The sequence below is a fragment of the Humulus lupulus genome, chromosome 5 (genome assembly GCF_963169125.1).
Source record: "Humulus lupulus chromosome 5, drHumLupu1.1, whole genome shotgun sequence".
In the NCBI taxonomy this organism is placed as follows: Eukaryota; Viridiplantae; Streptophyta; class Magnoliopsida; order Rosales; family Cannabaceae; genus Humulus; species Humulus lupulus.
Genome location: NC_084797.1, coordinates 18,752,587 through 18,777,250, shown reverse-complemented (window position 1 = coordinate 18,777,250; position 24,664 = coordinate 18,752,587). Strand labels below are relative to the sequence as shown.

General features: G+C 34.1%; 1 protein-coding gene across 1 annotated transcript; it reads left to right on the top strand.

The window, feature by feature from the left end:
* The first annotated feature begins 3,345 nt into the window (after positions 1-3,345).
* On the top strand, positions 3,346-12,348 carry LOC133778914 (uncharacterized). The gene is made up of 15 exons (XM_062218925.1): positions 3,346-3,585; positions 3,812-3,883; positions 6,646-6,744; positions 6,987-7,070; positions 7,842-7,923; positions 8,376-8,509; positions 8,598-8,657; positions 8,862-8,953; positions 9,047-9,097; positions 9,671-10,100; positions 10,612-10,962; positions 11,267-11,344; positions 11,679-11,733; positions 11,918-12,047; positions 12,237-12,348. The coding sequence occupies exons 1-15, from the start codon at positions 3,346-3,348 to the stop codon at positions 12,346-12,348; spliced, it is 2,070 nt and encodes a 689-aa protein (XP_062074909.1).
* The last annotated feature ends 12,316 nt before the right edge of the window (positions 12,349-24,664 follow it).

Here is a 24,664-nt window from a genome sequence, read left to right as displayed (position 1 = left end):
ATTTTTGAGACCAAATGGATATAGTTTTGTAGAATCTAGAAATTTTACAACAAATATAAGATCCTGTTAAGTACTTCAATCAACAAAGTTCTAATATAGCAAATATGTCCTAAAACTAGAAAAACAAGGCCCAGGACACACAATAGAAAAAAGGGTGTCGTCTCATCACTACAATAATTTTTAAAAGCCGAGTGAGTGCGCCCAGGTTTACTATCTAGCATGGAAGGACATGTCAGTGTCACAAAATTAAATGGTCGATTTGGTCAAGTAGATTCTTTAGATATGTCAAAACATTTTTACAATGATTCCAGCAGATAAAAAAGAATAGCTATAGATGTGCTAGCTAGTCAAAACCTTGCAATTTTTTCATAGTTTGCTCAATTTTTTCCTTCTCTTCATTTAGCTTGACACATTTTTCTTCCAACATTCGGACTACAGAGACAATTTTTAACAGGTCCTCTTCGAAGACCTACAGTGAAATAAAGAAACTCAAGAAATCCTAAATCCAGCATGAAATGTGTACAAGAAGGGAAGATCTATCTTCCTAAAGCCTGTGAAACTCTATAGATGAATAAAAATAATTATTACAATGGTTAGTCCGTGCCAAGATAAAAACTGCATATTCTTTGCAAAGTAATGTAAAAGTGACAATTAGTAGTTGTATGCTTGTACCTTTTTATTATTTTCAATGACCGTGGAGAAGTTTTTTCCATCATGCTCCACTTTTGGATTTGGTATAGCAGGTTTGACATGAACATGCATATGGAGTATAGCAATGGTCCAATAAGTAATGGTTTGTAAACTACTTCAACCAACAAAACAAAAACATCACATATAGCTTTTACATAGTTGTTCCCACCTCAACATTCAGACTAAGGTTTGAATGGCGAGAATGGATAGCTAAGAAGCTATAGTTTCCTGCAATTTGAGATAAAGGAATAGCAGGAACAATGCAGCGCCCATGCTTGAAAGTATACCGGACAGACTCTCCCAAATTAAGCCAATCAGCCTTTATTGTTAGCATATGTGACAGACCAGTTTTCTCTTCATCGTGGATAGTATCATCCACAATACCCTCACAGTTGACAATTTCAAAAATGATATTTTCTAGTTTGGAACCAGCAGTAAGAATCTCGGGTACCTAGTCACAATATTTTTAGATAAGAAAAGGTGGGAAAAAGAAAATTAGCAACATATGAAGCAGAGAATCACTGACCTTCGATGCGATTCTCAGTTCTCTTTTCTCAATCCGAAATTCTTGTTTAAAAAAGACTTTATTGCCTGATGATACAGAGAGCGATGCTGCACAGGGTCGGGCACAAATATGGAATTTACGGGGTGAATAAAGTATAAAAGATTGCAAGTCAATAATACATATTTATTTTGACTACATAATTAATTGATCACATAAGGAATACTCAAGCTTTTGCTTAACAGATTCAAAATCTGAGATTTTACTTCCATATCAAGACAATAAAATAAATATACACACCAAGAGTTGTATAAGTAGTATTGTAATTTTTTACACACAAAGACACAAAAAGTTTGTGGTAATGAAATTATTGAATTGAAGGATATAACATTCAATTCAACACATGTTTGTATTACAAAATTAGCACAAGGCCTTGTATTATTCTAAGTGATACTGGTACAAAAACAAGAATGAAACTATATTACCAATTTCTTTAGCGTGTCTCATAACTAGATTTCTACAAGTTCAACACATCAGAGATAAAGCTCTCCAGTAAATACACTTACCATTCTCTCCATAACCAGCTGTTACTTTCAAGACCGAGCCACCCACCCCCTCTGCAAGACCGAGCCACCCACCCCCTCCGTGAGACTGAGCCACCCACCCCCTTCGCGAGACCGAGCCACCCACCCCCTCCGTGAGACAGAGCCACCCACGACCCTGAGCCCGTTGTTTTCACAAGACCCACGAGCCCCTGTCATTTGCGCCGTTTACCGATGATAGGGAAGGTCGGGCTCCATAAAGACAGGTGAGAGAGAAAGAGGGAAGGAGAGAGGTCTGGTGGGAGAAAGAGATCTGAGAGAGAGGAGATGTGCCTCTTCTCAGGATTTGTCTTCCGTGAAGGGGAGTGAGAGACCGAGAGAGATAGGTCTACGGGAAATGGGTCAAAGGGAAATGAGAAATGGGTCAAAGGGAAATTGGCGCTCTTTTATTTTATTTGCCGCCTGAAACTTTGATAATATACCATAACTCTTTTTAAATAGTGTTATAATGATGTGTTATGGTAATGGGTGTTTGGTGTAGTGTTGTCCAAAGTCAATACTTTAGTTCCCAAGTCAGCAGGGTTCTCTTCAGTGGGAACCTTTTCCAATTTGATCACTTGTTGATCAATCTTTTCTCTAATCCAAAACATTCGGATATCAATGTATTTGGACTTCTTACTACTACAAAAATGCTATTTTAGGACACTTTTTTAGGATACTCACCTAGATGTGAGTCCTAAAAACAACTCCTGGACTTTTTAGGAGTCGCGCGAGTCCTAAAAACTATGTATGTCCTAAAAGTTTGAATTTTTTTCTTAACAAACAACTCCTGAACTTTTTAGGACACTCATTGCGAGTCCTTAAAGAATTTTTTTAGGACACTCATTGCAAGTCCTTAAAAAATATGCGAGTCCAAAAAAAATATGGAGAGAAAAATCAAGTTTCCAAATGGTGACTTTAAAGAGAAAAAAAAAGTGTCAGCCCATTTACCAATATTATTATTATTATTAAAAACATCGTCATCTTCCCTCTCTCTCCACGTTATCTCTCCCTCTCTATCTTATTATCTTCCTAAATGAAGCCCTAGCCGCCAGTGACATCCTCCCTCCTCCCATCTTCTTTCTTCCTCATTCTCTCTCTCACTAGTTCCCATCCCTCACTACTCCGGTGGCGGATGAAGTCTTGCGGAGGTGGACGAAGGCTCACGGTGGGTGGGGGCTTGCTGCAACTATGGCTCACGATGGGTAGGGGGCTCGCTGCAACGGTGGCTCGCGAAGGTGGCTCACAGGTGGCGGCTCGTGTTGTGTAAAATCGATACACAAGTCACTACACCAAATACCCATTTCCATAACACATGAATATAATACTAATAAAAAAGTATTATGAAAAAGTATTATATTGGGAACTTAATGAAAAAAAGGGCGGTAATTTATTTAGCCATCCCGCCCCTTAGGTTTTTTATTTTCCATTTCCTTCAACATTTCTTCAACAAAGAACAGAGACCCATTTCCTTCAACATTTTGACACAAAGAAGAGACCCATTTATTCGGCTTGGTACGGTCTCCGAACTCCTCACTCTCTCAAATCTCCTCAAAGGAGCCGGAGCAAGTGATGAAGCTGAGGGGAGGATCAATGCTCGGGAAGAAACTGATTCTGAAGAGCGACCACTTTCCTGGCTGCCAGAACAAACGATTGTCTCTTCAAATCGATGGCGCTCCCAACTACCGTCACGCCGAATCTTTACATGTTCATGGCGTTGCAATTCCTACCATGGATGGGATCCAGAATGTTCTCAACCACATTCATGGAAAGGAGGCTCAAGTTCTTTGGATGAACCTTCGCGAGGAGCCGGTAAATTCCTACACAGATCCATTACTTGTTAGGTTCTTCAGTTTCTATAACCAAATTTGATTTCCTAGGCGATTTCATTTTAGCTGTGTTTTCAAGTTTGCCCAACCTAAATTTTAGACTCACGAGCCTTTTGATGCTTTGACCATGCAAAAAATTCGGACTAGATAGTCCACTAGTGCAAGTGGTTGTTCTCAACCAAAAAATTTTCATTCTAGTCTTCAAACAGGTAGTGTACATTAACAGACCCCCTTTTGTATTGCGTGATGTGGAAAGGCCTTTCTCAAACCTGGAATATACGGTATGTTGTTATCAAGTCTAGCCTTTTTTTCACTTGCAATTTGAGTTGTATGTTTTACTCCTATGTTTCTAAACTCCAAATATTATTGCCTTTTTATTCATGAACTCCAACATATGTCTTTAAGGCTATACCACTTTCTTCTTTCATGTTAGGCTAAACAACCCCATATATTCTAGTAGAATTCTGCAATTACTTCTATTTTTGATAGGAAGATGAATCTTTTATCTTTAGCTCCATATGAATTTCATCCTTAACTCTGTAGTAATGTCAGTATTATGATTTATAGTACTTCCCACCTCAAAAAAGGTTAAATATTTCTGCTCTAAAGTGTAGTTCAATTTTGAAACTTGTTCCAGAGCCAGGGCACATCACATTTGGTTTAGTTAGGAGTTATTTGATGTTTAGTTTTGTTAAAAAATAGATTCATAAATTTTATAGTATACTGCAAGAATTCGCGTAAATGCGTGCTAATAACATCTACTGTTTTAAACTTGCTTATGGCCTTTTATATTGAATAAGGGAATCAATAGGGATAGGGTTGAACAAATGGAGGCTCGAATGAAAGAAGACATCCTCATGGAAGCTGCGAGGTATATTTTTCATTGCTACATTGTGTTACAACAAGCCTCTCCCAAAGATATGGTGGTTGTTTGTACCATGTATTACATTTTGTTTGAATGATAGCTTTGTTTGCATATCTTATTGGATATAGCTTATACAGGATCTTTATTTATTTTCATGTATATCTAATATTAAACAAATTAATACGAGATAGCCTAAAACATGTTTCTAAAATTGAATTCAAAGAGAAACAAAGAATAGAATACTTACAGTATACGCAGTGGAATTAAGAGTTCTTCCTTCAGTTTCTCTAACTCTTGTATCCTTTCTGTCGCAGAGTATTATCAAGAAACTGAACCGATCTTCTATTTTCTTCACAATCTTCCAATGTATCCTTAGAACCACCTAGACTAGTGTGGGCAGTTCTCAACACATGAGATAGATATAGAGAGAAGAAGAGAAAATAACAAAGTGGCTTAGAAAATGACTTGTGTTTAGAGAGAATCTAAAACTATCAGAAAATCTGACTTGAGACTTCTCAAATTTCTTATTTTGACTTCTCTCTAAGCACTCCTTTTATAGACTCAATTAGGCCATTTAATTTAATTAAAAAATCAATAAAATAATAGCCATTTTGAAGCCCTAGGTCGAAATTATCATGGGCTATAGGCCCGTGAAATTTCCCATTTGATTATAAGCCCATTGGACTTAAAATCAAGGCCTGTATTATTTTCTATTGATTTAATTAATTAAATAATTATTTAAATCCTTTATCAAATTAATTATTTATAATTTGAATCTTGATTTAAACTTATTTATTAATTTAGATACCAATTTATCTTAATTAATAAATCTGCCATAATTTCTCTTTTCTTCTCAAAATTACACAACTCTGTGAAACTATCCAAAATTGACCTGGTCAGCTTTGATAATTCTAATCGATGAGTAAATCAATTAATTGAGACTATCTAGATGATTTTATCCAAGGTACAATGGGGACCATGGGCCTATGAAATCAAGCTCCAATAAGTTATCATAAATCTAACAAATAAATTTACTAACTTATTAATTCCTCGTGACTCCACTATAGACTCAGAATTTCACTCTTGAATTCATAGAACGCTCTATAACAAATATAGATACGCTATTAATTATCCATTGTTACAACGATAATTTTCACTCAATCCTCTATAGACGGTCTACAATGAGATAGGACTAAAATACCGTTTTACCCCTCATTGTATTTTATCCTTAAAACACTTAGTTCCTTGTAAATGATATTTCAATAAACTAATTTAATTACTGAAATGAGATCTCTATCATTTAACACCTTGAACCAAACTAAAAGGAAACCATCGTTTCACTTCTTCATCAGAAGCTATAGAAGTTCAAATCTATGATTAACACTCCCACTCAATTATACTACCGAGTTCCCAAGATGTAAGTATGGGCTAGTCCGTAGGGTAAGCTGGTAACGAACAAGTCAAAGAACTCAAATAATACAATCAGTTAGAATGCTAACCACTCAGAATTGAGATTGAATTGACCTATGGTCAACTATATGATATGACTAGAATAGATAATAACGGTATGTTTACTTATCTTATCAACTGTCAATATCGGTCCTGTCCGATGTAACAAATATATCCGATCTTATCTACTTTGCTAATGTTCTGGAAAGAGCATAACACGGTAATGTGTAAGTAGATCATATCGTAGATTGGCAAGCCAGTGTAAATCCAGTGCACTGACTAATCTTAGGACTAACTTATTTTGAACATATAATCATATTTATATTCCACTGTGATTACGTCACTATAAATAAGATTAGCTATATGCTCGGGATTTAATAGAATTTTATATTAAATAAATAACCATGAAAATAAAACATGTGAGCAAAGTGATTGACCAAGTCAAAAAAATGATTTCTATTCTTTTATTGATAATAAAATGAGATTACAAAGAATTTGGGTTTTAATTAGGGCATAAAACCCCAACATATCTGACATCCCAAGTATGGAAACAAGATCCTTGTCACCGATGAATTTCCAGATGGCCAGATGGTGGACCAATGGGAACCGGTGTCTCGTGATTTTGTAAAGACACCACTAGAAGTATTTCTACTTGATTTTATTCATAAGAAGGGGTCAAGAAAAAAAATTAGTTTATTTTGATAACTCAACTTATTTTCTTTCCTTTAGGTGTACAAGGAATTACAAGTAGAAAGATACCTTGTTGACTATGAGCGTGTTCCTATAACTAATGAAAAATCACCCAAGGAGTTGGATTTTGATATTTTGGTGAGTTGAAATGGGAAGAATTATCTTTTTAGCTTGCGTAAGTGTTCTGTAGTAGACAATGGTTACCTACAGGTCATGTAAAAAATGTTCACTACTCTTAGTTTGTACTCAAATAAGAAGAAATAGATAATATGAATGGGTTTCTATGAGCAGACTGCATTTTGTCATGTCAAACACTTCTTTCAAGTCATTCTGTGATAATATATTTACTTTTGTCTCTAATTTTCACTCTTTATTCTTAGGTTCATAAAATTTCTCAAGCTGATATAAATACAAATATTATATTTAACTGTCAAATGGGACGTGGGCGGACTACAACTGGGATGGTGATTGCAACTTTAGTTTATCTCAATAGAATAGGATCATTTGGTAGCATTCCTGCTTTCTGTACTCTTTTTTACTTTCATTGTTTGGAATAATCATTATTCATCAATATAATGAACACTATGACTTTAATTATTGTATTTACATTATTTGACATCATGTTACAAATATCTTGGGAAAAACTTGTCTTGTTAACCTGGTTATTCTCTTTGTCACTTTCAATAATCTGTTAATTTTCACCCTTTGCTATGCTAATAATATTAATTCGACAACATGTAACATTAGAGCTACAGAAAATTATTGTTGGTAGAGGTCTGTGCATTGCAGAATATTGATACTAAGAGTCTAAGAAAATGAAGGGCAGGGAAATTGCTTGTTCCATTTAGTTTATTTGTTAATTGTTCAATCATTATTACGAAATAGATCTTAATGATTAGTGGGTTAAGGGTCCTTTATTTTAAGTATCGATATAACAATAGGAGGGAGAATATTGTAATATATATATCAATGAAAGAGTGGTTATCCAAATAGAAAAAGTAGAGATTGATGTACATCTTGAGGAAAGTCTGAGAAATGCTGAGATGACATTAGGCGTCAAATTAGATTAGAGCAAGGCCAAATAGTTCCTAGGTCACATCGCAAGTAGTTTAGAATTGGATCAGTATCTAAGCTACATAACCGTGAAGAATAAAATCCTTTTTGAAAGGTTTTTAACATGCCATAATTAGCATTTGATGTGGCATATTGAAATTCCGTATCTATATGCTTTTTAGATCAGTGTTGTGGAGGAAGAAATATCTAAAATACCAGACCATTCTGCCATTGTTTTGCCTAATAATCTCTTCCATCACGTATGTAATTAGGAATGAAGCAGTTGATTGGTAGTCTTCCCAGACTTTGAGTGTAATTGTATCCCAAATAAGCCTTTTGCTTTAATTTTCTTCCAAAAGAATTCCTGTTTAATATTTCTGAAAAAACTAGGACAAAGCTGAGGGTTGATTTTCAAGCTCTAAACGAGAGTTTTCTTTTTGATCAATAATAGTAGTAATGTGACGGCTTGGAGAGAAAATTTTCAAACATGTTTACATTCAATAAAAGTTACTAGATCTTCTTTGAAAAGATAATGGGCCAACAACAAATGTCTTACTGATATTATTGTTAATTTTTGCTGGATCACTTGTACTATTTTCTAGTTTTAAAATATTGTATCCTTTTTTCCGCCTCTTTCTCATGTTGTTATCTGCACAACACACTAGTCAGTCTTTGACGATGTTGGCTTCTCATTCTTAGTCTTTTTGCATAAATAGGTATTCCAAGATCTAATTCAATCGGAAGAGTTTCAGACGTTGTTGCTATTGCCTCTGAAAACTTTCCAAACACAGAAGAAGCACTTCGTAGAGGAGAATATGGCGTCATAAGAAGCCTGGTTCGGGTATTAAAGGTACATTAAATCATCTCTTTTTTTTTCAAAAGAAAAAACTAAAAAACTAGTACTTTTTAAAATTTTCATTATTAAATTTATGTTTTAGGGTGGCCTTGAAGGCAAAAGGCAAGTAGATAAAGTCATCGACAAGTGTGCCTCCATGCAGGTATAACTCTTCAATCCCATGTGGCACCTTTTGACTTCAGTTTTCTTTCGAAACATCTATTTAATAAGAGATCATCTAAAATTATCTGTTTTTGCTAGAAAATCTCTTTCAACCATTTCTTGCCTTTTCTTGGCATTCAAAAAAAAATATGTTTAAAATTAAAAGTTTGTTGAACTCATGAAACCATTTGTTGAAATTTTACAGAACTTACGTGAGGCAATTGCCACTTATCGCAATAGCATTTTACGTCAACCAGATGAAATGAAAAGGGAGGCGTTGCTTTCATTTTTTGTGAAGTATCTTGAGAGATACTACTTTCTTATATGCTTTGCTATCTACATTCATTCAGAGAAATCAACCCTTTAATCTAAATTTGTTGGTAATAGCAGTTTTGCTGACTGGAAGAGAGCGAGACCAGAACTCTATAGCATTCTTCGCAGGTATTAACAAGTGCTTATCATATCTAGTTAAATAAATTTGAAAAAATTGATAATATGGAAAACATTGAATGTGATCCCAATTGGTTTCGTTGATTATTGTTTTTTCTTTTACTTCTATGATTGATCCTAACTGATTGTTTTGAGTCATCAGACTCATCACCATAGAGAAATTCTGAGCAATGTGTATTATTTGTTAAAAAATTCCAATAATGTTGAGGTATATGACTAATGTTGAGGTTAGATAAGCCAAGGGTTCTTAGGATTTAAGGTGATTCTTTTCTATAGGAATTTGATGCTAAGTTGAGACTCAAAATAATGTTATAAATTTGCATTTCTAGAACAACTTTTAGACATTGCAATCTTTCGACTTGAAAAGTGGATTGTATCTAATTTTGAGAAAGGGGAACAGGAAGGAGAAAATGTATATGAGGATTATTTAGTGGATTTCCATGTGTGATGTTGCCTTTTTTTTTCCTCTCCCAATTCATGATGAACTAGGTCATATCTTAGGCATTCTTATTGTTGGAATTTTTTGGTCACTAATAATATTTCTGCAATCTGGTGCTCTTTTAGACTGCTTAGGAGAGATCCAATGGGTGCACTTGGCTATGCAAGTTTAAAGCCATCCCTCATGAATATTGTTGAATCTACTGATGGTCGTCCTTCTGAGATGGGTATAGTTGCTGCATCAAGAAATGGTGAGGTTTTAGGCAGCCAAACTGTTCTGAAAAGTGATCACTGCCCAGGTTGTCAAAACCAAAACTTACCTGAAAGAGTGGAGGGTGCCCCTAATTTTCGAGAAGTTCCTGGTTTTCCAGTTTATGGAGTGGCAAATCCAACTATTGATGGAATACGATCTGTGATACAAAGAATTGGTGGCTCAAAAAGTGGTCATCCAGTTCTTTGGCACAATATGAGAGAGGAACCTGTTATTTACATAAATGGAAAACCATTTGTGCTCCGTGAGGTTGAAAGACCGTACAAACACATGCTTGAATACTCGGTAAATTTTCATTTATATCATACATTAAACTGAAATAAATAATCCAAACTTGTAATGTAGATTATTGCCGCTAGTCTAGAATGTGCATGTGTTCGAGTTCCTTGTTAAAATAGTCAAAATATGGTCCAACTATTTCACTGCAGTCATGGGAACAACAGCTAACCACATTATTTATCAATTCGTAATACATGAACTTTAGTCTTTGGCACAAAGAGCAATCGAGATATATCATCATGAACGATTTTAGTACTGAAGTTTCTCACTTGTTTTTAATATTTAGCTTCAATGGACAAAGATATTTTGTTCTTTCCTTTCATGATTCCTCTGCTTGTTTAAAACCATGGAGTTGGAAAATTACATAGGATCCATTTTTTGTTAGGACCATGTACACTACAACAACACTTCATTGAAGCACTGCTATTTCTTTTATCTTGCAGCTTTTGGGGATACTTCTTCCCTAACTGTCTTTGTCCATTTTTGGGGAAAGTATAATTAGGATGTCTTCTTTCAGGGCATTGATCGTGAAAGAGTGGAAAGAATGGAAGCTCGACTGAAAGAAGATATCCTAAGAGAAGCTGAACATTATGGAGGTACCATAATGGTTATTCATGAAACAAATGATGGGCAAATATTTGATGCTTGGGAACATGTAAATTTTGATGCTATTCAGACTCCGCTTGAGGTTTTTAAATGCTTAGAGGCTGATGGTTTTCCTATTAAATATGCACGTGTTCCTATAACTGATGGTAAAGCTCCAAAAAGTTCAGACTTTGACATGTTGGCAATGAATATTGCTTCGTCGTCCAAGGATACTGCTTTTGTTTTCAATTGCCAGGTTGACATTTTTCATTCTTCCTATGCTGTATTGTGCATTTAAATGATAAATGTATCTTGCAATTCTATCTACTATACTTTGTCTTTTTCTAAACATCGTTAAAAATCATAGATGGGCAGAGGAAGGACTTATGTATTGCTTTTTAAGCTACTTTTTTTTTTTTTTTTACAAGTATATTGGTAGCTACTTATTATTAATATTCCTTTCAGACTTCTATATTAATTAGTAGCTTTTTAACCCAACAATTTTTTTTAATACTTGTATTTTTTTATGTGAAATAGCATGTCTACCTTTTTAAGCTTGTATGTTCTATTATACCTACTTCATTTAGGTTGATGTAGTTGTTGGTGGTGTGGATACCTCTGCAACTGAGACAAAAGGAACAGTTCTAATTCATAGTGCTGACCAGGTAAAATTCTGAAATGGATATTTTTTGCTTGCTGTTATATGAACGTTTCTCTTCTTATTCTGGCTTGCTTATTCACGAGGTAGCCAATATACTTAGCAGTTATTTTCTGTTTTATTTTCTTAATTTCTTGCTTTTTATTTGCATGCACTTGTAGTTGCCTGTCTGTCAATGCCTTTGTTGTTGTGGCTAATTTTGATCCTCCACGTAACTAATGTATTGTGCAAAATTTTCCTTCATCTCATATTAATGTTTAGTGGCATCCATTTTTCTGGGTTCTTTTGGTTGTTTAGTTCATATTTTCTCCTTAATTAATGATGAATTAAAAAAAGAAAAGCTTTTTCTTGCTGGACAGTTTTGGGCTTGCAATTCTATTCTTTCCCATGATATTGGTGGGTATTCCTGACTCAGGAATACCAAATGACACCATCGTGAGAATACTGTTCTGCTCTGTTCTTGCTCCAGTTGATATAAAATTGCTTCTTAATATCTTGGCTTGTTATGTTATCCTTGACATTTTTATGTATTATGTGCCTTTAAGTAGTTCTCATAGTTTTTTTAATATCTTGTAACTAGAAAATTATGTGAAAACTGAAGAAGCTAAAGTTAAGGAGCTTATAAAGGCAATTGCTGATTTCGGTGCCAAAGTAATTGTTAGTGGAGCAGCAGTTGGGGAGATGGCACTTCATTTATGTGAGCGCTACAAGTATATCACCTTCTATTGTGTTTTTTTATTGATTAACTTACTAATTTTCAAAACATACTTATGATTGTTGTACATATCTAAATGCTTTTGATCTTTTATGAAATTTGTCAAAAAATTCAAGTTTTTATTATTCTATTAAGATTTTTCTTAGCATATCTGATAATTTAATTTGGGACTTTTTCCTTACAGGCTTATGGTTTTGAAAATTAGTTCAAAATTTGAATTAAGACAATTTTGCCGCACTACTGGTGCTGTTGCTATGGTAAGTCATCTAGCATTTAATAGTACTCAATTTTTTTGAATTTTTTCCAAAATTCTCTAACAATATTCTTATTTGTGTTACAGTTAAAGCAAGCCAAACCCAGATGACCTGAGACATGTTGATTCGGTTTTAGTAGAAGAAATTGGTGGTGCTAGGGTACATAAATATTTTGTGGATCAGGAAACGATAGGAATTGCAATATAAGTATCCGAGTGTGACTCGAACTTCAGACTTTGTGTGAGCAAACCAAAGGCTGATTGTTTGAGCTACCACCCTTGGGTATTTTGTTCCTGTTGTTTTTATTATTTATTTTTCCTTTTAATCTCATTAACATTTCCCATAATGTAAAAATAGGTCACTGTTGTGAAGAATGAAGAAGGTGGGAACTCTGTAACCACTGTTTTATTGCGAGGAAGCACAGATAGCATTATAGATGACATTGAAAGAGCAGTTGATGATGCAGTAAATACTTACAAGGTAATTTGGACTAGTTTTTCTTTGTGTATCGATCTTTATTTAGAAGGACCATTTGTCTTTGTATGGTTCAGATTAATAAGACAAATTATATTCATTCCTATTGCTCTTTGTAATTAGTTGGTCAATCCACATTTTCCCATTAGTGCCACCTAGAATTGAAACCATGTCATTGATATTACTTTTTACTACTCAATTTCTCTATCAAACTAGGATTTAAGAAATACTGTGGGACTAAAAAATAATATAAACCCTTGTTTTAATAGAGAGTTACATTTTGCAATGCTCTAGCTTTAAACTTGTTTATAGTGGATGTATTAGTGGCCAGAGAAGTGTTCTTCAGAAGAAACTATAATTAGTGAGAATCACAATAGGCAATAGTCACAATTAGCCATTTATTGGTCTCTTTCTGGGCTACTTTTAATGTGATTGATCAAGATAATACAGATGACGATGGATTGGTAGGACTGTAGATATCGAAATAATTTGGTACTTTTAATTTGATATTATTGTTTTCCATGCGAGAAGGCAAAGCAACACACATGTTAATCAATCACGAGAATACGTAGTGTGTACTTTGTAGTTTTTTCCTTCTTAAACTTTTGAAGTTCTTGTACTTGCTTCTTCTACTTTTTGATACTTTTGTATTTGTTTATAAGAGAAAAATGGAAAAGAAAAGAAAGTAAAAGTTAACATTTTGATATATTTAATATGCTGATTTAAACTTATCTCATACCGAAAAGGTGGACCAAATATATTCAGTAGTAGTGGTCCAGACTAATGTCACTACTAACATCATCATTATAACAATTTGAAATCCACATTAACAAAACTAGCTAAGACATGACAATTTGAATTAATAATGCCACAATCTTGGCAAATTTCAGCTTCAAATTCAACAATTTCATAGAGATACTCAATTTCTACAAGGCATGCATGCATTAATATAACGTTGTAGAGGGACATGCATTAATGTGTGTATATATTTTATCCCCAAATTTTAAGATCGAATTAGATAAATTTTGGATTTCAAAGGCTGTTTTAATATCTATTGACAAATTTTAATTTGTATTAATCTTTTAGGTATTGATTATATTCTTTAGGTTGTGGATTGAATTGGCAAGGAGCATTGCAAAGTTAATTTGCAAGAGGTACAGAATTTGTTCTTTTAACTCTTATTATTAATATCTTAAAAATGTTAGAGGAGTTTGAATATCTTAAATATTCATCCATAGAGAAGTAGGTTCTGAGATTAAAATTGTGTGCTGCGGTGATAACGGAAGGTTGAAAACTTGTGTGTATTAGAGAAGTAGGTTTTGGAAAAAAAATTTGTGTGCTGCGGTGATAAAAGGAAGAAAACTTATTGTGTGTTGTTTGAATTTTTTGACTTGGTATTGATAGATGGTTGGGTAAGCTTTTATATGTATAGATTAGATTTTTCATTATATGTATAGATTATATTTTTCATTTAGTCATATTGTTTTCATTATTTCCATATGTATATATTAGATTTAATTGCCATAACAAAATTGCCATAACCCAAGCTAAAATCTTGTCTTTGATCCAAACCCAAATAGTTAGTGGCTACAATTTTAGAATCGAATTTTTAAATTAAAAACAACACTAGAATCTCTTGAGTAGATATTGTAGACTTGTGTTAGAAGTTGTCTGGACTGTTAGGTTAGGAAGATATTGTAGATAGAGAGTGAGATATACTTAGAGAAGAATTTGGCAATCTTTGGGAAATGGGAACCTCTCAATCTAACTCAACCTTGTAATGTTTAAGGTTTTGGTCTATACCAGCACTAGCTATTAATTAATAATGAGGAATTTCAATAGTTCTCTCTAGTTTTTGGTTCCTCAAAAATTACTATAAGGTTTTCAAACAAAGGAAAATCTATCTAAAATAAGTGAAACTCACTCTGCCTTACTGATTTCAACAAACATCTCCATAATAAAATGAAAACAAGATTTTCAAGCCACAAAAACAAAAGTAATTTACACATTCAGACATTGTACACAATATTTTACTATTTATTATCTTTAATATTGATCTCAAAATGAATCCTTCTCTAATTCTTTAGTGCAGCTGAAGGAGAGCATTAACTAAAATATTTGTATAGTTATTAGTTAAAAGAAACTGAATACAGAACTAAGACATAGAGCAGGATTCATTCTGAGATCAATACTACAAAACTTACATAATAAGAAGACCAAAATCATCAGCAATCCCTTACAATCGTGTATAGACAGAGAATATAATATAAAATCTGACTCAAAATTACAAATCTATGAAACAAGTATTAGATAGTGTACCCCACGGAACCCCTTTGCTAGCCTGAAAATCTTACCCTTGTTCATTGTTGAAACTTCCTTTTACTGTAGAATCAAACACACAAGCACTTCCTACAAATTAAAATCAGTCAAAAAGTCTGAAGTTCCTTAAGTAAGAACTTTGAGGCAGTTTCGCAATAGACTGGCAAACCAAACCATAAGAAACATGGGCTGATATGATTAGTATAATAGAAAATAGAAAGCCATAATTTAAAAGAAAACCAAGAAATGAAATGCTGTTATTTATTCAAGAGAGTAATTAGCTCGTAGAGGGAAAACTGCCAAGACTAGAGGGAAAACAAACTGGTAAGAATATGATGGTATGGTGGAATAAAATTACAATTAAAAAGTGTAATTTCTTCAATTAATTATAACCCAAATCTGAAAGTACTTAGCCATATGATGGCATGGTGTATTCTGATTATCTATATAGCCTATAAGTAGGTCCAAACAAAGTGAGTACAATAGATTGAATTTATAATGTATACTAATAGAAAATGGTCACACTAACAAACAGATGGCTATGTATGCTTCTTAAATTGGCCCTGAATTGTGAGATACATGACACTTGTTTTGTTAAAAATGATGTTTAAATGCATGCTCATTTGGTAATGTTTTGTTGAAAACAATATATCTTTGAAATTTTTTGTATTTAAAAGCAGTCCAATATTTGGTAATGTTTAGGGTCAGGGAACGTTTATCTTTTTCTAAAGATTACTTCTTATTCATTGAAAGGAAAATAATTTTAACAACAAGTTTCTGGGTCAGCCATTTCTTTTTATTTGAAACAAGTAAATAATAATATGCTAAAATTAGTACATATGTAAGAAAATAGGTTCACCATAATCCAAGTAAAACTTTACCCACCATTTATATTCTCTCTCATAAAAATAAAAAATAGGAAGAGAAATCAGAGATCATAGATGGAATATTATACAAAGACAAAAATCTAAGTCTGACCATTGATGATACTGAAAGGTTAAATATTTTTTTTTTATAAAAGAAAAGATGGTGATGAGGCTGACATTCTCATCCTTCATGTGATCTATTCTATCATATAAAAATAGTCCACACTCCACACTACACACTCCACAAGCTGCTAACATGGCAATGGAATTTTGGAGGGGACCACTCTAAATACTAAGAAATATAATAATAATCTTGAGCAAAAATATAATAACAAAAAAACAAAAGAGATCAATGTCTTTTCCTTTTCTTTCCTTTTGGTTGATTACCACCATTTGGATCATATAACCAATTGTTTTTACAGATTTAAAAGACTGAATTAATCATATTATACTCTCAAGGAACAAGTTCTTAAGAGCACATGATGTAGAGTTTGCTGCCCACTAGACATAATATCCATTTTTTTCTTAATCAAATTAAAAGGGCCAGTGCCTACTAGGCCTTTTCATTGATATATTTACAACCCACAAAACAATTGAGGTCGAAAATAACAATATGGTCAACTTCTCTATTAAACAACATTGACTTAATGACCTTTCTTTTCTTCTTCTTCTTCTGCAACTAACCCCAAAACAATAAAGGAATTCTTCCATTTTTAATCATTCATAGGATAAATAGAAAATATATGATATTTAACTGAAGAAAAGGATCTTTCTAACTGGTATGACCTGAAATTCTTTTTTAAGATGACCTGAAATTCAACCAAGGCATGTTTTCTTTTAAAAGCATGTGTGTCAATGACCTTGTCATGACCCTGAAATTACAACCGCAAATAATGTGATTGTCTTGTCTAACAGTTGTTAAACCCGGACAAAAAACAAGATTTTATTAAGAGAACAACATCAAATTCAAATTCATTGGAGATGGATAAAAGATGGATCCAAAGATAACTGTACATGGAAAGCCTCTTGGACCAGGCTTTATGTGAGTATGGGTTGATGTTGATATTGTACCAGAATCTTACTTATTTCATCCTAATCATGCGATGCTTACAACACAAGAAGCAGTTGGTTTCATAGTTGCATGGCCTTCTAAAAAAGTTATTCCAAGAGGTACATTTTCATACTCAAAAAATAACCAATGTCTTATAATTTAGTGTTTGGTTTCTTTGTTTGCTTTGGTGTAGTTGTGAATTCATTATTTTGTATGTGGTGTCCTTTCTTGGATATAATTTCCATAGCATTTTTCTTGAAGTAATTTGTGATGCTAGATAATAACAATAAAATATTTCTTTGTTTATTTTGCAGATGTGACAAGCGAAGTAGAAAAGGATACTTAAGACTCCTTGAAAGTAGTAACTTTGTTTATTTCTTTGTGTTGAAAGTAGTAACTTTTAGACTCCTTGAATACTTAAAGAACATTTTGTTGTTGATGACAGTGTTGAATGTTTTAAACTAATTTGTGGATTGTTAATACAATTTTGAATGTTCTTACTTTTTATTATTTGAAAATCAAGTTCATTTGATGATGCTAGTATATATTAGACAGCTAATTTTAATTATATAAAAAAATTAAAATATAATAGAATAAATTAGTGTTATATAAATAAAATATATAATGAGAATTTAAACATATCTAAATATAACAATAATACGAAAATTGTGTTATAATATCTATTACAATAACACTTTTTATGCAAAGAATTGTGTTATGCAAACTTCATTATATAATACAAATAATGTGTTATGTTATACTAAAGTGTAGCATAACACAAAAAAAGTGTTATACTAAAGTGTAGTATAACACAAATTTATAAGTATTGAAATGTGTTATATAATCGACTATAAATAACATAATTAAACACTTATCTATACATTAAAATAACACAGAAAGTGTGTTATTGTTGACAGTATAATAACACATCTGTATAACAATGATAAAGTGTTATGTAAAGTACCCTGACCTACGATAACATGGTCGGTCTTAACACATCAAAAAGTGTTATGGTATGTTTTGATAACACATTTTCGGTGTTATTAAAAGAATTTTTTCTTGTAGTGAGTGCACATAATCGTAACAAGTAATAAAGAGTAAGTGAGATCATTCCCACAAGGACTGTATATTAAGTACCAAAACTTAACTCCTATTTCTATTTGGCTAACGATAATTGAATCACAAGAATGAACTAAAATTATAAAACAAAAACCTGAAATTAAATTCAATAACTGAAAATAAACACGTTAAGAGAATTCAATGGATTAAAAACTAGGGCAATCAATTTCATCAATCATCCTCTTTAATTCTTATTAACACAAATCTTACTATTCAATTTTTCTATTGTGATAGCAGGTAAAAAATAATAGCTTATATTCGTACTAGGATATATAGGTCTCAATCTTATGCAAATTTTCTACATTTTTGTGATAAATAAACATAAGATAGGCATTAAGATTAATAACCCTAACACTACACAGACCACACAGGTACTCTCGTCCAAATATGAAATCTATGTTTATTTAGTTACAACATATTCAATTCTCACTTCTCAGATTTCGAATCAAAATCATATATTTCATGTCAATGGTGATCAATCATTCACAAGCATTAGATTCAAATTGAATAAATCACAAGATAAAATTGAAATCATAAAACTTGCTTTAATTTAAAATAAAGATTAAGGAGAATCCATTAACACCCTAGAAAAAGAGTTTAGTTCATGACAAGATTCATAATAACCATAGAAGAAATAAAAAGCATCCAAAAATACAGAAAATTCCAAGTAGAGAAGATGAAAATTGTGATGAATTCTTTGATTCCACTTGCAATCCTCCACAATGTTCCTCCAGCCGTCTCCTAGGGTTAATCTCCTTTTAAAAATGTCATTAAGAAAGCTTTTATAATCCCTAATTAATTATGTGCGAAAGGACAAAATTGCCCTTGAAAAATACCCTAAATTTGGCTTCCGTACGGACTGGCGCCGTGACTCCATATGATAGAGTCGTAGCTCTAGTGCACTTTGTGATCTAGATTCCGTCTCTGGATTTTGTAGCGCTGCAGCGCTGTCTGATATAGTCGCAGCTCTAATTTTAATTTTAATAGAGCCTCAGTTCTGTCTAATAGAGCTATAGCTCTAATTCTGGCAGAGTCTTTTTTTCTTCTCTGAAACTCTTAGAGTTGCGGCTCTACACCATAGAGCAGCGAATCTAATTCCAACTTTTCACCAAATCATCAATTTGACCCCCGGTTTTGCCTAGTTTCCATTCCTTAGCCCATTTAACACCGTTTCTTCAAGAATTAAGCGCTTTTCCTCCAATTTCAAGCTATTTCCTTCATAACCACACTTAATCTTGCAAACACAATAAACACCGGCATAATATCGCACAAAACCAAATAAAAGACTAAAATTGTATCTTAAAACACGCCATAAAAATATACCAAAACTAGTCCTAACAAATTCCCCCAAACTTATCCTTTACCCGCCCTCGAGTAAAGAACACCACTAAGACTCGATAAACCTAAACAAACCAAATTGACAACCATTAAAACAGCCTCAAAAATCATGAATACCATATGCTTATAATTCTAAAGAAAAGTAACGTGCCACTTCAAAAATTAATCCATAATTTCAATCAAAATACTTCACCTATTCACTGTAATTCATCGATACTCATGCTCATTCATTCATAACCAATAAATGTAAACAATTGAACCAATCTATGCATGCCAAATTCTCACCATCAATCCACTCAACATGGTTATTCCATATGCTTGCTATACTTACTATTCTCTACTAATGTAAACAAATACACACTTAAAAATCAATAGGACTTTACAAATCTTGTAATAGATGGCTTAGGTAAAGGTGGATGAGAAGAGATTTTAGGCTCAAGTATACCATAAGCATTGAAACCAAGCAACCTATCCCTTTAACTCAACTTCACATCCCATTGTTACCCTTTTTTTCAAGATTGAGAAAAGTTGACTATTTATTCATTACATTTTTTTTCAAACTACATTCCCCCAAACTTAGATTTTTCAGTAAGTAACTTAAGGAATGTAGTATATTCTGAATTTATAATTTCTTTTCTCTTCTTTTTTTTTTCTCTTCTTGAATCTTTTTTATGCAATGAGTAACCACATATTTCTACATATTTCCCTTAAACATTCACTCCCCCTTCCAATCAGAAGATATGTTTTATGCTCATGGTATAGGACAAAGGGAATAATGAATACACATATACAAGTATAGGCTCAAAACATGTGTTAAAAAATGAAAAAAATCAATTATAAGGCTCAAATAGGGTAACTAGTAATAATAATATATACGGGTTAGCTTGAAAGACTCAAACGTTCCAAAGATGGCCTATATCCTCTTCTTAAGTGTGTATTGTTTAGGATTTCATCTCAAATAGCAAGCAAGAAAGTTCTAGAAAAATTTTAACTTGTACAATCCACAATCCAAATTCAACATGCATATACAATGTTCAATTCCCACATTTACAACTATGAGCAATAGTTCAAACAAGTATCCAATTAACCACAGTGAAGTGACAACGTATTTCAATCAAGCACACAGATTTTTTATATGCACAACTCTTCCTTTGGATTATACAACATAGAAATCATTCAATCTCATTAGCAACAAATTATCAACTTGGTTTACACTCTAACAACCTCGTGAAAACTAGACTCAAACACAATAACAACTAATACTAAACTTGAAAAACAATAAATAACAGCAAAGCTAAAAATAAATCCCTTCCCCTAAACTTAAGACTAACATTGTCCCCAATGGTAAACTCAAATAAACAGAAGAGACTTACCTGAGACCCCATAGCAAAATATTAAAAGGGAGGAGGCGGTGGAGGTGGGTACTGTGGTGGATAAGGCGGGTACAGAGGTGGAGGAGGGAAGTAGTTTTGCCCCACATCATTCACTGACCATCGATTGACCAGAGTATTCAGACGGTCCACATGAGCTACCTCATAATTATACCTTTGACCCATGTATTGATGCATCATCTGATGTTGTTGGACCATATATTGATTTTGCTGAATAAGGTAGTCCAGCCGAACATGGGTATATTGAGTGTTGGAATCAATTGGACCACCCAGTAACAGCGGTGGATCTAGATGCATCGGGTCAGGATTATTACCATGATCAGTTCCCGTGTCATTCCCATCATTTCCGTCCCCCCCCCCCCCCCCCCCCCCCAAGATCTGGGTCTTCTTCTTGTTGTACTGCTTTAGCACGATTCCAAGGAAGAGCTGGGACATACGGAATAGGCAGCGGATAGTTGGTAATTTTTGCTCGAGTGATGGGAGGTTTTGCCTTCAGAGTCACATTGTTGTCATAAACTGGTAACTCATAGGTAAGGCATAAATCTGTTAAGAAGTGGATATGAGGCAGTCCAATAGTGGTGGAACCACTCAGAACATGGTTGATACTTTCACGAATTCTACGGCCAACATCCACATTAAGCCCCTTCACTAAAGCATAGACTAAATAAATATGTTCCATATTGATGGTCAACAAGTGCCCAGATGGCATCAACCGACTACTAACAAAGTATAGCCATGCTCGAGCTTCCTGGGTGAACTGACACAAATGCAACCCAGCATACTCATTATGAGTAATTATCCACTCCGCTCCAGGGAATGAAATCGTATTAACAATTTCATCATGATAAATTTCACCCTCAACTAACACCTCGTACTGTTCTTCATTCCCCTCATAACTAGGAGTACTATAGAGGGAATTCAATGTGTCCGCAGTAGTGGGAACCCATACACCCCTAACAAAGCACTTCTTTCGTCCCCTTGTTTCCGGATAATTGGCATAAAATTCATAGCAAATAGAAATATTTGCTCTTATGATATCCTTTTTACAAACCCTTGACATCGCCTTGCCGCTATATTTGCTCGGATGCTTTCATTGAGTGGGTCATTCTCATATGGTTCATTGCTATACTCGATACCCCTCTCATGAATGACCGACTTGGTGCACAACTTGAGATATCTATCCTGAGCCTTTTTATTCACAAACCTTGCAGCATCAAAGTCTGAAGGGGTTGGTGGAAGAGGACCATCCCGAGCCCTTGACGTGGAAGCCTTACCCATATCTTTGGTCTTATTTCTAGTCTTAGGTGACATTATGTAACAAAAGTTGGGACAAATACCCCCAAATAGTCAAATTTAATTTGAGCAGCACCTCTCCTAGATTTCTTAACTTCCCAAATTTTCTCAATGACCTAAATCTTCCATCAAAATACCAGAACACAACCAATAACAACAATTCTCAAATTTATAAAATTTTCTTATAGATAAAACTCTCTCTACTATTCATAAATCATTATCCATCCACTTGCAATGAAAACAATTGAGAAAGGCCACTTACTTGAGATGAGAGAGATGATCTTGAGGAGTAGAGATGCCCAAAATGCCAAAACTTTTCCAAGATTTCTCTAAGATTCAAAAATTAGGTGTTAGGGGTGTCAAAAATTGAAAGGAAATGTGTCTTAGAGAAAATTGAAGAAGATTGAGGCTGTTGAATGAAGGAGAAAGGATAAAAATTTGGTTTAATGGAAGATTAAGGGTGGTATGATGGCTAGGTTGTGGTGGCTATGGTGTTTTGGGACTGACTTGGTCGGAGAAGAGGAAGAAAAGAAGAAAGAAGCGGAATGAAATGAGATTGTGGGAAAAAAAATAGGATGAAAAACCCTTAAAATTCGAATATGGGCCCATTTGGCGCCGCAACTTTGTTGGGTAGAGTCGCGGCTCTAATTCAGAACTGGGCAAAAAATAAGGCTTGGATTCTTTTAGGGCCGCGGTGCTGTGTAATAGAGTTGTGGCTCTAATTCCGAATTTTTTTCTGTACTGGCTCTCTGACTTCTGTAGAGGTGCGACTCTAAATCATAGAGCTGCGGCTCAAATTCTCCCAAAATCCTCATCACTTCTGACATAGGTAGCGCCGCAGCTCTAACTCCTTGAGCTGTGACTCTAATTTATTTTTTTCTGGTTCATCCCTTTCTGATCACATTAGAGCCGTGGCTCTAATTGTTAGAGCTGCGGCTCTAATTCAACTTTTGTGATATAGCCCCTTTTTTCACGATTTTCATGGTTCTAATTACATAAAATATTTACAAAAATTAAACAAAAACAAATTAAAATAACATAAAATAAAATTGTTCAACTAAAAATAGCATAAAAATTAAAAGTAAGAAAACATAAGCTTGAGATGCCTCTCAAGGGCGCTGTTGTTAATGTCATTTAGCCGGACGCTGGATTACTCATCATTGAGGGTGCAGGAGGATGACCGACTTGGCTTTATCATAGGGACCTCCCAACTACGGCTTATGTGTCTGCCCATTCACTTTAAAAGTTCCTTTCTTCTCGCTGCATATTTCAACTACTCCATATGGAAATACTTTCACAATTATATAAGGCCCGGACCATCTAGACTTCAGTTTTCATGGGAAGAGCTTCAATCTTGAATTAAATAATAACAACTGCTGCCCTGGGTGAAATTCTTTTTGTACAAGATTCTTGTCATGCCATGCTTTAGTTCATTCCTTGTAGATTTTAGCATTTTCATATGCCTCATTCTAGAATTCCTCTAACTCATTCAACTACAACATTCTCTTCTCTCCCGCTGCAGTCATGTCCATGTTCAGTTTCTTCATTGCCCAGCAGGCTCGGTGCTCTAACTCAACTGGTAAATGACACGCTTTACCAAAAACCAATCTATATGGTGACATACCAATTGGAGTTTTGAAAGCTGTCCTATACACCCATAATGCATCATCAAGTCTTTTGGACCAATCTTTCCTCGAGCTTTGCACCATTTTCTCTAAAATACTCTTCACTTCCCTATTTAAGATTTCTGCTTGGCCATTGCTTTGAGGGTGATAAGGCAAAGCAGTTCGATGTCTTACACCGTATCGAGACAACAGTGCATCAAATTGCTTATTACAGAAATGGCTCCCCTCATCATTAACTATAGCTCTAGGAGTTCCAAACCGAGAAAAAATAAATTTCTGAAGGAAATTGAGAACTGTTTTACCGTCATTAGCTGGTGTTGCTGCTGCTTCAACCCACTTGAATACATAATCAACAGCAAGCAATATATAAAGATTGTTATATGACGACAGAAAAGGCCCCATGAAGTCAATTCCCCAAACATTGAAAAGTTCCACTTCCAAAATTCTGGTCAAAGGCATTTCATTCCTCCTTGCGATGTTACCAGTGCGTTGGCAAAGATCACATGCCTTGACGAAGTTATGAGCATCTTTAAAAAGACTAGGCCAAAAGAACCCCGATTGAAGTACCTTGGCTGCTGTCCTATTGCCCCCAAAATGCCCTCCACATTGCAACGTGTGGCAGTGAGACAATATGGAATACATTTCCTCTTCAGGCACACAACGACGAATGATTTGATCAGCACAATGGTTGTAGAGAATCGGTTCTTCCCAATAATAGTGTTTTACTTCAGAATAAAACTTTTTAAGCTGTTGTTTAGACATCTCCAAAGGAACTATGTTAGCTGCCTAGAAATTCACATAATCAGCATACCACGGGACAATCAGCTCTCCTCTGATGGCAAATAATTGCTCATTGGGGAAATTGTCATTTATCTGCACTTC

Bases quoted from the DNA above. Each gene is read 5' to 3' on its own strand.
- LOC133778914 (XM_062218925.1), top strand. From the start codon at position 3,346: ATGAAGCTGAGGGGAGGATCAATGCTCGGGAAGAAACTGATTCTGAAG. The intron at 3,884-6,645 runs GTATGTTGTTAT...TCTTTCCTTTAG, and splicing joins TCTCAAACCTGGAATATACG to GTGTACAAGGAATTACAAGT. The intron at 12,048-12,236 runs GTATATCACCTT...TTTTCCTTACAG, and splicing joins CATTTATGTGAGCGCTACAA to GCTTATGGTTTTGAAAATTA.